The sequence below is a fragment of the Ceratosolen solmsi genome, unplaced genomic scaffold (assembly GCF_000503995.2).
Source record: "Ceratosolen solmsi marchali unplaced genomic scaffold, CerSol_1.0 scaffold29, whole genome shotgun sequence".
In the NCBI taxonomy this organism is placed as follows: domain Eukaryota; kingdom Metazoa; phylum Arthropoda; class Insecta; order Hymenoptera; family Agaonidae; genus Ceratosolen; species Ceratosolen solmsi.
Window position 1 is genome coordinate 9,410,526 of NW_011948417.1, and position 16,058 is coordinate 9,426,583.

A 16,058-nucleotide genomic window follows, 5' to 3' on the forward strand; every position below is an offset into this window, starting at 1 on the left:
ATTTACAAATTTTAATTCACATGTGCAAATCAATGTTTTTAAGTGGATATATACATTTTGAATAGTAATATAATTGTGATTGATTTTCAAATGTTTAGATGATAAAAAATTCATTATTGTAAATAACTCCAACAAAAATTAAAGTTATCAATAAAGTATTTTATAATACTTGATTAATTATATAAATATATATTTATGAATCACGAAAAATATGTTTTAAAAATGCGAACATTTTATTGAATTATTCATAATTTATAAGAAATAAATTTTTTACAGAAGAAATCTTTGTGTCAATTAGTATGTACAAATAAAAAATTTTTGCGACAATTTGCGAAGGTACTTTATTAAAAATACGTTAACTATTGTAACAAAAAATTGTCATATCTTTGCTCTATTTAAACAAAAAAATACATAAAAGGTAAAATTGAAAGTTACTAAAACATAAAATATTAAAATCAATAAAACAATTATTAAATAAAAAATTATTATTAATGTTACTAAATAATTATAATAGTACTATATAATTTTAAAATATCTATTGATGATAGTTCCATGTGATTTAATTTATTTTGCTTACAATTGCAAGGGATAAATAATTGTTATCAAAATTATAAATCCACGTACAAATATATAAAAATATGAAATGTTCATGCAATTTTATCTATAAAAAGTATTTTAATATTTTATGAAACATGATTTTGGATAAAAAGCTGTATAAATATAAGATATATAATTTTATTTAAATATTAATTAAAATTATTCCAAAAATGATTATTAATTGTATATTTAAATATTACTGATCATTAATTATTACAATTATTGTATCTTTAAATTTAAAAATTTAAAATTTTACGTAGATTTACTGTAATTTTTAACTCGCATTAACAAAACATTTTATTTTAAATAATTGTATAAAAATTTACATAGACTTACATTAAGTGTGAAGTGATTTTAACGGAATTAATATTAAATGTATAAAATAAATTCATAAAATATTTATGTATATCACCGTGTTTTTGTTAGATTCATATTACAGCTGATGTACTTAATAATTTTGTAAGTATTTTAATATATTGATATTGATGAATTTTTAAAAGGCAAAAATATACTTAAATAGGATTACAAATTATTTAGCCAATGTTATATCTTATTTTTTAACTATGTTTAGACAAATGGTCATATACAAGTGAATATTTAGATATTTCATATCTAGTTACATTAATTTGAATTGACATTTAAATTTTATTTAAAATTTTTGGCGTATGTAAATATAATATACTTATAAGTGGAAATGCAATAAAATTATTTATAATCTAAGATCAATATGGTGGCAACTAAATGTATCGTTTGAATAACAAAATCAAGTAAAAAATATAAGGTTTGTATAAAATTGGAAAAAATTTTGTACATTTATGTAAAAAGTACACTATTGAGATTGTACATTAAATGCTAGATATTTGTATAAATGAAATATTACAAAACAATAGGAATTACTGAGTAAATATTTTGAATTTATGTTACCCAACGTTAAACTAATAAATATATAGTTTTTTTTATTACCATGTAAAATAAGTTCCTGAAAAATCAGTATCTTTTAAAACATGACTGTTTTAAAAATTTAATAATGTTTGTATAAAACAAGTATGCCACTTGATAATGGCCATTTGAATGAAAAATACTATAATTAATTTCATAATTATAAGATTTTTAAATGAAAGAATCATTAGCAAAAAAATATTTCATTTATAGTCTACTGTACTGTGATTATTAAACGTGTATATTAAGAAAATTCTTATCTCGTTTACTTCCAACAGTGACAACTAATCAAGTGCCTGTGACAAAAATGGAAAATAATGGTAGAATCATATTTTCAACGAATGTTACAGTGAAAATTTTGTCAGTATGTATGTATATATTTTATAGGGCATAAAACCCTACATTATATTCTACTTATATTAATGAATAAAATGTCATCTGCTGAAATACCTTTTGATTGTTTTCCAGTAATATACTTGTAGGGGTTAAATCAATAAAATATTTATGAAATTTCAATTATAGAAAAAATCGAGGAATTTGAAGAAATGTAATAAAATGTATTTAAAATATTGGTAAGTTTATTTTTAATAGGAATTAAAAATTAATCTTGTATAAAATATAATGAGTACTAAAAAATGAATCTTCCCTATTATTGTACATTTTACTATGTTACGGAAGTAAAAACTTTTCCTTGGTTTTATATAAATTTTATTTTTCATGAAAACGTAAATTCAAATGATATTCTTATATTATAACTAGAAAACTGGAAATTGACAGTTTTAAGAATATATGGATTGTTTTTTTCATTTTCTTGTATATAATACCAGATTTTTTATGCATTGAAAGACAGTCATATGATTGTTTAACTTCTAGTATTCGGTTTATTATAAAGTTTTTTAACACTTTGTTATCAAAGTAAAAATAGTAAAATACTATTGCCAGTTATTTCTGTAGAGTAAAAATAAATAATATTTATAATAAACAATAACATTATAAGTGACAAGTACCGAAATGGATTGGTTTGAAGAATTTTTATAAAGGAAAACTAGTCTAAACCAAATATTAATTATTTTGAGTAAAAATCGTAAACAATTACTACACAATCAAAAAATTTAACCAAAATTTAGAATTTCAAATCATGTGATAAAAATATTTCTTGTTGTTCATTAACAATTTTTTATAAATATTATGTAAATAATATAGATATGGAAGTATAACTTGTAAATTACATGAGTGTTTGATCATAAAAGATCTCAACATTATATTAATATATTAAGATATTTTTCTATCTAAATTTTAACCCTACAATGACGGAAGCTTTAATTAACATGGCAAAATAGTAACAGGAAACTTTTCATAATATATGAAAAAAAATAATATACTTATTTTTACCAATAGTATATATGTGTAATTATTTTTATTAATCTATAGATAATATTCAATTTATAGATTAAAATAGCAATCTATTAAAATGTATTAAAAACTACTTGGACCCAAATTTTAACTATACACTTCACTCTCCGTCATAGGAAGGTTAAGAATATTTAACATTTTATAATTTACCTTTATATTTTAAAAGCCAGTTCTATGCAATCTTTTTGCTCAAGTAATTACACACTTCAAATTACATAAAGTATACGGAAGAGTATTTTAAGAATAAACTTTCATACTGATTACAAATAAATCACTTCAATATGTGTGTGTGTGTGTGTGTACGCGCATGTGGAAATAATTACAAATTAGAAACTACACTTGAATTTTTCAAAAAATATAAATATTGTTATTTTAGAATTAAAATATAAAATTATATGAAATTGTTTCCAATTAATATAGTAAAGAATGTAAAACTGGCTTAAAACTATCAAAGCATTTTTGGTAAATTGCTTATCTTTAAATTTGATTTTAACTACTTACGCTATTAATTTTTGAAGTGAATAGCACTATTGACAATTAATATTGACAATTCAAACAAAAATTTTTTTCTTTTCAAATTAAAATTTTCAAAAACATTTGTAATAATAGCCATTGCTTTATAAATTTTATAAAAGCACATAAAACTTTTTAAAAAATTTTGAATAAAATTTTAAGTTTTAATAGCGATAAATCGTCAATTTAATGTAAAAGTAATATCTATGTTTTTAAAAAACATTTTTTATGAGGTAAACGATAATTAAGAAACTAAAAATTTATCTTAAAATTTATCTGCTAATTGTCTTGGCTTGTTGTGCTTTATACAATTTTAAAACTTTTTTACCAGGTACTAGATTTTGGCTTAGACCTGGTCTCTTCTTACGCTTATACATTTGATTGTTTTCTTGATCTACTTCTTCATCATCATTTACTCCTACTTGTTTATGATACTGTGTCTGACATATGACAGTTTCCTGTGGTGTACGAATAGCTTCTAATTCTGCAGCTGAACGATGTAAATCAGAATCGTGTGCAAAAGTACAGTTGTGACCAAAACGACACCGACCCTTACGATAATTCCAACAGATTTTTCTACCATTGATCATTTTTGTATCATCTAAAGTAGGAGTCATTTTAACGTGCTTTTCAAGAATAGCACTTTTAGCTTTTTCAGCTTCTACAAAGGGATTGGTGAAGACTGAAGTTTTCATGGTGGGTGTACCATTGAAGTCTGGCGTGGGTAATGGAAGCTTTTTATTGGAAGCAGTATCTTTCTGGTTATCATCGTCTTCATTTTCAATATTTTCTTCCTCTTCTGCTTCATCCTTGGAACTAACATTTAGGCAATATCAAATTACAAAGAACCAGTTTGATTTTACATGTTGTTTATGTAACATTTAATAGATTAAGAAAATCTAGGCTTGTTATACGCATTGATAGCATAACTTATTTGGGTTCTGTTTTACAAAACAAAAGAGATAATAAAAAAAAAATTTTATCAATTATTTTAACTTATTTTAAAATGGCATTTGTGAAATATATTTTAAGATTTTTGTATTTTTCTACCAATATGAGAGCATGAAAATGAGATCTTACAGAGATATATAAGTATTAAAAATTTTCTTTATTAATGTAAGGGCTATTGTCATTTCAATATATAATTTTTATTCTGATATAAACGTGCTATCATAAATAATTATAAGAATTCTAATCAAATTTGGATTCAAACATGATAATCAAGAACGTTATATCGAAGTTCATATAGAAGAAATTCATTTGGATTTACAATCAAATTTTGTTATAGAATCAAATGAAGAACAGAAACAGCATAAAATTATTGTTAATCGTATTATGTCAATTAATTTATGAATTCAATTAAATCAATTAATATCTTTAAAATGATCTTTAAAATCAATCAATATATTTTAACGTTTAGCATGTATAACATAATAGCTTTAAAAAATTAATCATCAATATTTATGTTATTAATTAATTGTACCTTTGGTCTCATTATTAATACTATTATCCCTTGTTTAGCGCTAACAAAATTAGTTTGGCATTAATAAATTTTCAAATACTGTAATGCATTCTACATCGACTGTTAATTAGAATCGTTCATTGTAACGGTTAGTATTTTTATATTATAACTTTCACCAAACGTATGGAAATACGTTTTAAAAACAACTTTTTACTCGCACAAATTAATCGCGAGTTATATAATTTATAATGATGAATGTTTTTAGCAAGTTTCTACTTAATCCACCAATTTATAAAAGTATTATCAATGCACGCTTTTACAATATAAATCTCGTCATTGAGTCTAATATTAAAAATTAACGAGCTAAACAGCTAAAAATAATAGCATTAATGATCGTGTAGAGCAGATACGTGTATTGTTAATTAGTTAAACGTACATAATCTAGCATCAAATATAAAAACAAACGCATGATACTAGAGGTTAGGAAATAAATGTAAACTCAAGGAGAAAGGAAACTTGCGATTGTCCTAGACATATGAAGGCTTGCGTAGCCAAGCACTCGTCTAAATACTTACGATCCGGAATCCGATGGTTCGTCCCTGTCGCTTTCAGAGCCCGAGGAAGTGCCATAATCCGCCACCAAGGAAGCCATCTCTTGTTTTCCTCGTCAATAGTAAATAAAATAACACTCGCCAACGAAATATTAAATCTAATAAAATGGGAGCCCTAAGTGGTATACACGGAAGTCAGATGGCTGTTGTGCGCCTCGCCGCGGCTTATACACTACTTATTAGTATTCGTTATTCGTATTTCGGTGCTGCACTCGCAGACGGTTCTGCCAGTGAGCTTGACAATGCCGTAGATAGTTGGTGGTTGGTTGGCCGATGGCAATAGCCATATGCGTGCTCTTCTACGTCGCCTATCTCGAATACTCGCGTTTATCGTTAAAAGGTATTAAGAATATGGTAGTGGGGAAGGACGGAGGGCACCGATAGTGTGACGCCGCTACTGCGAGACGGCTATTTAATTTTTAGATGCTTAGATGCATGTTTAGATAGATAGATAGATAGATACCCATTCTTTTTCACATTTATTTTTTTAACAGCGACATATATATATATATTCACTAGTGCTATACAGGAAGCTAAATGCCGTACGAGGGAACTTGGCAACATTGCCGTCTCGTCGAATTTATCAACATAAAATAAACACACTTGCCAATAAATAACCTCAGCTACTTTTTTTAATGTTAACTTTTTCTTGCAGTTATTACTATTTTCGCTCGCTTTAATTAATATTCTAGATCTTTAAGCCATTCATTTAAACGTTCGTATTGGCTTTTAACTTGAAATGCAATATACATCTCTCTTCTGTTCCTCTCGATAAAACTAGAAAATGTTTTTAAAAAACGGTCTCAAAATTATGTCGAAAAATTTAATCGATGGTCAACCAATAAACTAAATAATTTCCATATATTATAGTAGAAGTGATCAAATCGTTTCATATAACCTGCGGTATACATTAAAAGCATGTATCAAAATAATAAATTATTAAATATAAAGTATGGTTTATTAAAAATAATTATTGATGGATCGACAAATTTTTCATAAATATCGATTAATACTTTTAATGCATTGCTAACTCCTTAATATCCTTCTTAAAATGCTTGGAATCGTGAGGTTGTGTGAGCTTCCAAATAACTCGAATAAAAATTATTTTAACGGTGGTATTATATAAAATTTCAAAACACCATATTGTTTAAAAATTACGTTACAAATGTTAATTTGCTCGTTTCAATAAACTTTTATGATTTATTAACAAATTTATGATATTCTATCTACTACCTTAGAACTACCGATATTCTGAATCTATATATCTTTAATATAGATTTTATACGTAAAAATTCTTCATAAAATTATTATAATATAAAACGACACAATTTCTTTCCGTATACTTCATTTTCCGTATTTTCATTCATATTATATTATCGGTACTTAGTTATTCAATGTAATTGCCTATAATAACTCATAGTTTATTAAGTTTACATATTCTTTTAAAAATAAGTTTATATTCAAAAGAATTTTAATTATAAGTAATTTTAATAAAGTTAATTATGGTTAAACATACTTGACTTAAAATTTATATAACTAAATTTATACATCATATGCTATATGTCATAATTAAATATATTCGATGTGAACACAAATTTATAAGTATAACCTGCTGTAACACAGTTCAATCTCATTTACACACGTTTAATCATCAATATTTTCAATGTTAATTTATTTTCAAGCTTTTTAAATTTAAAATTTTTAATCCATCGAACCAATTTTTTAATATAACTCATTCACAAAATTATTATTGGATTCTATTAATTATTATTATAAACAAAATTAATAACTAATTGCTAAAATGACAAAAATATTTATTATATATTAAACATCTATTACAATATTAATACATAAATTCCAAAATAAATTATACTTAAAGATACCATAAATAATAATAATTGTTTAAGAACTTGCAAGAACATGCATAATTGTATAAAATTTGACACATGTTATACGTGCATATGAATGTAGATATATTTTATACAGTAATCAAAGTTTTTCTTACATTAATGCTAACACAAAAAATAATATTTTAAATAAAATGAAAGAATATCAGTCGTTATTTAAATTTTTATTAAATTACATTAATCATTAAACTGATTTTATTTTATTTTGTTTAAACTATTTATATTAAATTTATATTAATTTTTTTATTAAATTTAAATTATATAATGATGGTGTAAATTATTAAATATTAAGATATTACAAAAAATAAAACAAAGGCAACAAATGTGTCGAGCAGCGTTACATGACCCTGGCAATGGAAACTAAAATAGGAATAAATGAATATAGAATATGGAGAAAAGTTTTATGCAAAAGATATGTGGTTGTAGAATTATGGATGCCGTGGAGAAGGATGCTTTCATCGAAGAAACCCTTACATCATATAAAACTGCAATTGTATCGTATAGAATGTTATTTTTAGATATTATAAAATATAATAATAATGAAATTATGAATAAAAAATTAAAATGCAATAGAAATTGAATTTCAATATGGCAGTCATTATGGAGAGATATTATACACCCTGATGAGGGTATACCAATAAAGTAAAAGAGGCCAATAGGTAAGATTAGAGAAAATAGAGTATTAAAAATATTATAAAATTTATAAATTAAATAATATTAATTATTATTATTATAGGAAAAGTAATAAACCGATGAAATAAAACAAAAAATTTTCAAAAAATAAAGGGTTGCTTTATCTGCAATGAGAAAGTAATTTTTTCATGTTAGGTAATGATAGATCTAGTAGATAATTAATTATATTCATAAATGATTTTATTTTTTATCTCCTTATACGCTAGATTTCGTAAATTTATTTACTAAAAAGTTAAGTTCCTATAACATCTAAAAATCTGTGTTTCCTAAAATTATATAATTAATAAATCATTGTCGAATCTTGAATAAAAATTTTAAATTATAAATAAGCTCTCTTGAACTAATTGTGCAACTGTAGTAAAAAAATCCAATTATATTATAAATAATTATTAAAAATAGAGCTTTTTATAAAAACAAATGACCGGTTAAATTACATCTTAAATCATAATTACATAAGTAAAGACAACATCCTATGAAGTAAATATGCTTATAAAGACATGATTAATTCATTTTAAAAATTATAAGAAAAATTACAAAAATTGTTCTTATTTAAAGCTTTTATACATAAATACTTAATGAATCAATTAATACCTTTGATTAAACATAGTAAATGTAAATACCAAAAGTAAATAAGTAAGCGAAAATTATTTTAAGATTATATTTAATGGATTTGAATACATTATTTATGGTAATCTATTCATTAATAATATTTTTAATTATATAACAAAGTAGTTAAAATATTATCTTCGATTATAAGTAATTCAAAATTTAATTTTATTCGAATGTAAGATTTAAATATAATGTTTACAATCATGATAAATAAAATACGTCTTTATATAAATTGTACATAAGCCAACATAGCGAATTGTTATTTAATAAAATTTAATTTTTTCATCGTGACTTGAAATTTGTCTATTAATTCTCAAATATGTTCCATAAATTTTTTCCTTTCTTGTATTTGAATTTCCAACTAAAATGCAGTCTTCAACTAAAGATAATATTTGCTTGATCTAACCTATTTCATCTTCGACCTTTCCTCTTCTGACTGACAATTTGCTTATCTTGTCATAATAGACAATTTAACCATCATCCAGTCCACTCTTCTAGTCTGAAACTAAGGCTATTCTTCCTTTTGATTCCTTTAGTTTCATTTAAATTATAAATATCTCTACGTTGAACCTGTTACGAAAACAGTAAAAACATTTCCGCACTTTTTAGAAACTGAATTTATTTATTTAACTTTTGAATTGTTCTATTTTAAAGTAACATATTCAAATGTTTTATTCTATCATTTGTTGTAAATATACATTCATATATATAAACTAAAAAATGTTCTATAAATTTACCAATGTTTAATTTTACGTAGTACTTTCTGTATGCACACTGCATTTTCTGCTATTGTATATATTATGTTTATATATATTTATATATTTATATATTTATATATATTCTGTTATTATGATATACCATTATATCATATCTAAGTAATTTTTATTTGGATAATTATAATTATATATATATATATCTTTTATAATCTTTTATTTATTAAATCTATTTTTATAATTCGAAAAAAAATTTAAATATGTTATTCCCACTTATAATATTCAATTAAATAATTTTCTTGTGTTTATGTTTATTGCATAGTATAAATTAATATTGTTGCCTAGGTGTATACTGATAGAAACGTTAAAATTAATAAAACTAAGCTGATACATTCAATTTTCTATTTTTTGCATTATAACGCATTATATTGAATTAAATAAAATCAAATAGAATAAAGACATAAAATTATCATAATATTCTTATAAAAATCTAGTATTTTATTGATGCTACTTAAATAGTCAGCAAATTCTTATTTTTTTTTTATAAATTTATAATATTATGTATAAAAACGTAGCATGTATTACACAGAATTCAATGGAATTTCAATATTCAATTGAATATATTAAATTGAAAATGTTATTTAGTTAAGATATACAAAATCACACATTGTCTCATAAGTTAAATTCTAATTCAAAATCGATTTGAACTTAGTTTAATCTTCCTCTATATCGGTGTTTCTTCCACTCTTCAACCATTCTTTTTAATTTGTTGTTACTTTGTTTCTCATGTTAGTTTTCTCCATATCATTGAGAATACAATTTTTTGTTTAATTGTACTCACAATTAATACAAAGTTTTATTTTTGTTAATAACAGTTGAATATAAAAGTCATATGACAATAATTAATCACGAAATATTTATTTTCCAACACCTTAATTACGAATTTACAAAACATTGAAAACACATGCAGCCAAAAAACTAATTTAAACTAAAAATTATTTATTTTGTAATTCACAAATTTAATATTTATATAACTTCGGAGTTACTTATTTCATTACTGAAAATTTATTTATTACTTCATTTATTTATTATATAACATTAAAAATTTACAGTATTTAAAATTTAAAAAAGGTGTAAGGATAACGCTTAGACACACACGCGCGCGCGCGCATATTAAATAAGTTAAGTTCTTTTTAATTAAAGAATAGTATGCTATTATTATAATATAAATGACTTTGTCAAGGGTATTATGAAAGGATAATGTTAAATGATCAAAAAACGTATAAAGTTCATGATATAAAAAAGCTACGAAGAAAAAAGAGATCTTTTTAGAGATATTTGTGACCAATAAATTTAACCAATAAATTAACCAATAATAAATTTGAATATTAGAGGAAGTAGCGACAAACGGACAGACTCTTATTAACGCAACCGAGCAATATAATCAAATTCTCCCTCAGAAGTACATGACATAGTAATTGATATTCAATCATTATTTTAAGAATAGATAACAAATCAATAAATAAAAATAACTTGAATAAATTCAATATTCATTATAATCATAATACAAAATGTCATAAAACTTTAGAATTTGAATATTGTCAAATTTATGAATTTATTGTAATCTATTGAAATTGATGAGGTAAGGCAATGTCATTTTAAATTCATGATATTCGGAACATTTACTTTTATGAGTTTAATTAATTTTGCTATTATAACAAATTACTTAATAAAAGAAGACGAAGGTATGCACGAAAGAGGCTGCAATAAATATAGAACACTTTAAGTTATCATTATGATCGTACTTTCACTAAATATAATTAAACAGCAATAGAATAATAATTTTTAAAATAATATAGCTCGTGCAATTAAAAATGATTAATAAACCTTAAGTACTTATGCAAATGTAAATATTTCTAATACTTTATTGCTAACTAGATACAATGAAATATTAAGAATTTAAACATAATAATATTAATAAAATGATTATTATATGAACAATTAAGAATTATTAGTTAATACATTCTATAAGTTATTGTAAATAAAAAATAACAAATTTTTTACAGAAATAAAATTTTATTATAAAAATATAAGTATTAGTTTAAATAGTAAGTGAAATTTATTTAACATTAAGTAAACCAATAATTAAACATTTTAAATCTACCTAACTACATAAATATGTTTTTTATAATGTTAAAACTTTATTTCGATAGAACGCAGTTATTACATATTGTAATCGAATAATTTGATCAAAAGTATGTATTGCAATTTCATATAAACCTTAAAAATGTTTAACTATTAAACTATGAAATTTTCGATACCAAAGTTAATAAGTAAAATAATAAGAAAAATTTTGATCGATACAATATGGATTTTTACTCATATATCCAAATTCATATATAAAAAGCAGGATTGTGAAAATGTCTAATACTATTTAACAATTGAAAATAAATTAAACTAAAGCATATTTCAACAATAAAACAATTAAAATAGCTAAAAAAAAAAAAATAGATCACTAAAACGTTTTTTATACAATTCAATCCAGTAAAGATTGAATAAATATTTATTAAAGCATAATTATTGAAATTAAAGTTTTTGATAAATAAATTTAAATAAACGATCGTATCTTCTTAATAAATTACATAGATATAATATATTGCTTTTTCAAATATATTATGAAAAAGGCAAAGATTGAAATGTACACATTGGTAATTCTAAATGGAATGCATTACAAATTAGAGGTTGTAAAAATTAATCTAAAAATTAGGTAATATATTAGGACTAATGAACATTTATTTAAAAAAATTAAAATATAAAATGCAAAATTCAGAACATTGAAGAGGTAATAGTATGTACAGTAAAAATAGAGATATATGCACAAGAATGAGTACAAGAGAGAGACTCGGCAGTGTACCGTATGAAAGAATTTGACCTCGGCATGACAAGAACCTCGGAGCAAAGAACTTGAGATATTGATAGGTATGTAAGCCTTCACAAGCCGTCAAAGATTTGTAAGTAAATGCTAAAAGCACAAGGTTGATGAGATTAAACCCTCAGATATGTTCATTTTACAGAAAAAAAGGTTTCTGATTTATATGAGTTATGAATATATTATATTTATATTTTTAATACAAATAAAAAATGTTTATATTAATCGGAAAATGCAAAGCTGTAAGAATTGCTTATATATTATAGGTATTTTTTATATAACATAACATTAGTTTAAATAATATTAATAATAATGCTAATACCCAAGAAAACACTGGAATTCGAATATCATTGAAGATAACTTGTTTAATAATTCCTAAAGTTATTGTCAATAATTTGAAATATTTGAAATTCCATTAAGTTTTAAGATAATTCAAATATATCTTCTATTGACAACAACAATTTCGTCAATTGCTTTATATTTAAAGATAATATTAAACAAAAATATTTAATATTTAGCGTTGAATCATTTAAAATAAACTACTGTAATGAATTTTTGAGAAAAAAAATGAATAGACGTTGTTTTTATTTTTAGCGTTCAAATATGTGCATAGAAAGAACATTTTAATGTTTCATACATTATTTTAGTTAGCTAGATACTATAATGTGTTACGTTTTTTTTTTCAATTAAATAAAACAGTTTCGACTAGTAATTTTCAATAGCTAGGTGATTTTTGTCAACACGGATAATCGTCAATTAATTAAAAAAATGAAATTTGATTCTGGTCGAAGTTGTTGGTGTTTTAAGTATACTGTTGAAACCTCCACAGATAAACGTCTTATTTATACCAAGTCAACAAAGCGATTAAATATTAAATGTAGAATGATTTGTACACTGACTCTCTATTTTCATAATATCAATTACTTTTAATTTCATAAAAATACAGTATTCTTCAAATATTCTAGAATACTTATAATAATTACTGCAAAAAGTAGATGCGGTGGTTAATATAATGAATAAGTCAATATAATAAACATATATTTGAAATTATTTAATTTACTAAAATCCATGTGGTATGTATTTGCGTTGTTGTGAGATTTACGACTGAAATTATGATATAAAATAGAAATATTTTTTAATTTCATCGACAAATTATACTTCTAATTACGTTTTATGATGCAGATACTTCGTATTTTCAACTTAACACCAATGAGTTGTATCTTCAGTTTAATGTCTATGTTTTGTCGTTCGACTCTTATATAATCATTTTGCACTCGTATAACTGTTTGAATGTTATCAAACAGCTACTATTATGATTATTTTTATTATTCCTATTACAAACGGTGAATATTATTGGACTCAGACTTGTTCGTAATAATTATTCATATTTGAATATAAATTGTACAATACTTACGAATTCTAATTTAATAATAGTAATTACGCAGCATTTTCATTGATATAATAGTATTCCTAGAATATTACATCATGGTAAAAATATCCTTGGAAACAATAATGATTGTTTTAAAATATTCATTATCCTAAATTATTAGAATTTAATAAATTTAATAAAACCCTAATACATGTTTCCAGATTAAACATATTCGTTTTCATAACCGTAAGTTACCCGATTAAACTGTCACTTGTTTTCAATAAGAAATTTCGAATATTTAAAATTTTCTTTTATAATGCAATACAGCCAACTTTTTTAATACCATTTTATATTGTGAAATGTTCTATTATATAATAAAAACATAGGAAGATCGGCGTAATAAAAAATAGGAAAAACCTGGATTATTTACAGAGAGAAACTTTATTCATATATTTGACTATATTTAAGTATATAAAAATTTTTGAATCCACTTATTTATTTAAGAAGTTGTCGAATGCTCCATTAAAACAATAAAAAAATCAATATATTCATTATTTAACTTAAGAGTGAATTTGCAGATATATTATATCAAATTTAAGTTATACCATCATCTCTTATATCTACTAAACATTTTTTGCCATTCGCCAATTGATAACTATTCCATATAGATATTTCTCTTTGAGTATTTTCGATAGCAATTATTAATAATCTAATATTTGGAATACTAAGCCAATAATTTCCTAACGAAGGTTTCATATCAGCTCTTAAATGTTTATCTTTATCACAAAATAAGTCTCCTTTATGTACAATTTTTATCGTATTCACATTTATAATAATAGCATTAAAATAATTAATAAAAAACCTCGAAACAGATGCAAAATTGCTTAAAATAGGATTTAGTTCGTTATTCGCGACTGTTGTACATAATACAGATAAAGAGTCTACGATTACGAGTTTTTTATTTAATTCGTTTTCACCAGTATTTGTCATTTTTGATAAATTGTGAAAAATTGTAAATAAGTCGTTGATTGTAGAAATTTGATGGACTATTATATTACTCATAACTTTACCTATAATCTGAAATATTTATCAAAACCATAGAAAGAATGTATTTAAATAAAGTAATAATTATTATAATACAAAGCAAAGTAATAAGAAAAATGTGTAACTTACAATATCACTGCATTGTTTTGACTCCAATATCATTTGAATTCTAGAAGTACTAAAATTTCTACTACAATCTATGTAATAAACTCTTAATGCATTTATAGTAGCATGTAAAGAAATCCAATGACATAATTGTGATTTTCCTGACGACGAAGATCCACAAATTTCGTAAATTCTTTTATAACGAAGACCCCCTTCTAACAAATCATCCAACCTGATACACATGAAATTTTAATATCAATTGAATCGATTAAGAAAAAATAAACAGTTGAAAACATTACTTTTCTATTCCAGTTGGTATTACATCTTCTTTTTCTTGATGATAGATATCAATTGAATTCATTATTTTACTTCCAAATGTTTTTAAAAACGATTCCTTTATATTTTCTATCTCCTAAGCATAAATTAAAAATTACAATTATATATTTAAATTATACAAACAAATCAATGGAGAATTATACGATGCACGAATAGCGGAAATAATTATAAATGTATTATTTAAATAAAAACATACATTCACAACAAATAAAAATATTTTTAAAAGAATGATATAAATAGTTTCATAATTTCATTATAATTTTATTATCATCTACATATATATTATATGTACATTATATATTATCATACGTTATATTAAAACAATCAAATTTAAATTTTTTATTTAAATTTATGAAATTTTCAAACAAAATTATTTAATATGAATTGCTCATATCGATCATATTCAATATGTAATAATAATTATGAAAAAAACTTTTTTTTATAAGAGTCAATCAAATTGGAATAATACAAGGTTTTCATGATATTAAAAACAAAAAATTCATTACATTATTACTGAAAGTATTACATTTCCAATTGTTCATGAAATAATTTTACGAATGTAAAACAAACATTGAATACTTTTCACGCAATTTTAATTATTCAGCGAAAATTTTTTATGATTTAATACAATTGAATAATTATTTATGGAATGCAAAATGTTTTTGACATAATAAATATAAATAAACAAACCTTAAAGCACAGTCCAGTGTGTTTCATCAAATCATCGGTGGAATATAATATAAAATCATAGACAGTATAAATGTTTCGAGAATGTAATTTTGCCAATACGTTTTCATTGAGTACTGGAAAGATATTTG

General features: G+C 23.1%; 2 protein-coding genes across 2 annotated transcripts; both read right to left on the reverse strand.

Annotated features, from left to right (window-relative positions):
* Nucleotides 1–3,697: 3,697 nt before the first annotated feature.
* Nucleotides 3,698–5,886, reverse strand: LOC105359814 (uncharacterized). The gene is made up of 2 exons (XM_011496519.1): nucleotides 5,500–5,886; nucleotides 3,698–4,278 (listed from the first exon to the last, which is right to left on the reverse strand). The coding sequence occupies exons 1-2, from the start codon at nucleotides 5,574–5,576 to the stop codon at nucleotides 3,735–3,737; spliced, it is 621 nt and encodes a 206-aa protein (XP_011494821.1). The 5' UTR covers nucleotides 5,577–5,886; the 3' UTR covers nucleotides 3,698–3,734.
* An 8,430-nt stretch (nucleotides 5,887–14,316) lies between these two features.
* On the reverse strand, nucleotides 14,317–15,308 carry Rad51D (Rad51 recombinase D). The gene is made up of 3 exons (XM_011496520.1): nucleotides 15,204–15,308; nucleotides 14,929–15,136; nucleotides 14,317–14,832 (listed from the first exon to the last, which is right to left on the reverse strand). Exons 1-3 carry the CDS (start codon nucleotides 15,263–15,265, stop codon nucleotides 14,350–14,352), a joined length of 753 nt encoding a protein of 250 aa, XP_011494822.1. The 5' UTR covers nucleotides 15,266–15,308; the 3' UTR covers nucleotides 14,317–14,349.
* Between the last annotated feature and the right edge of the window lie 750 nt (nucleotides 15,309–16,058).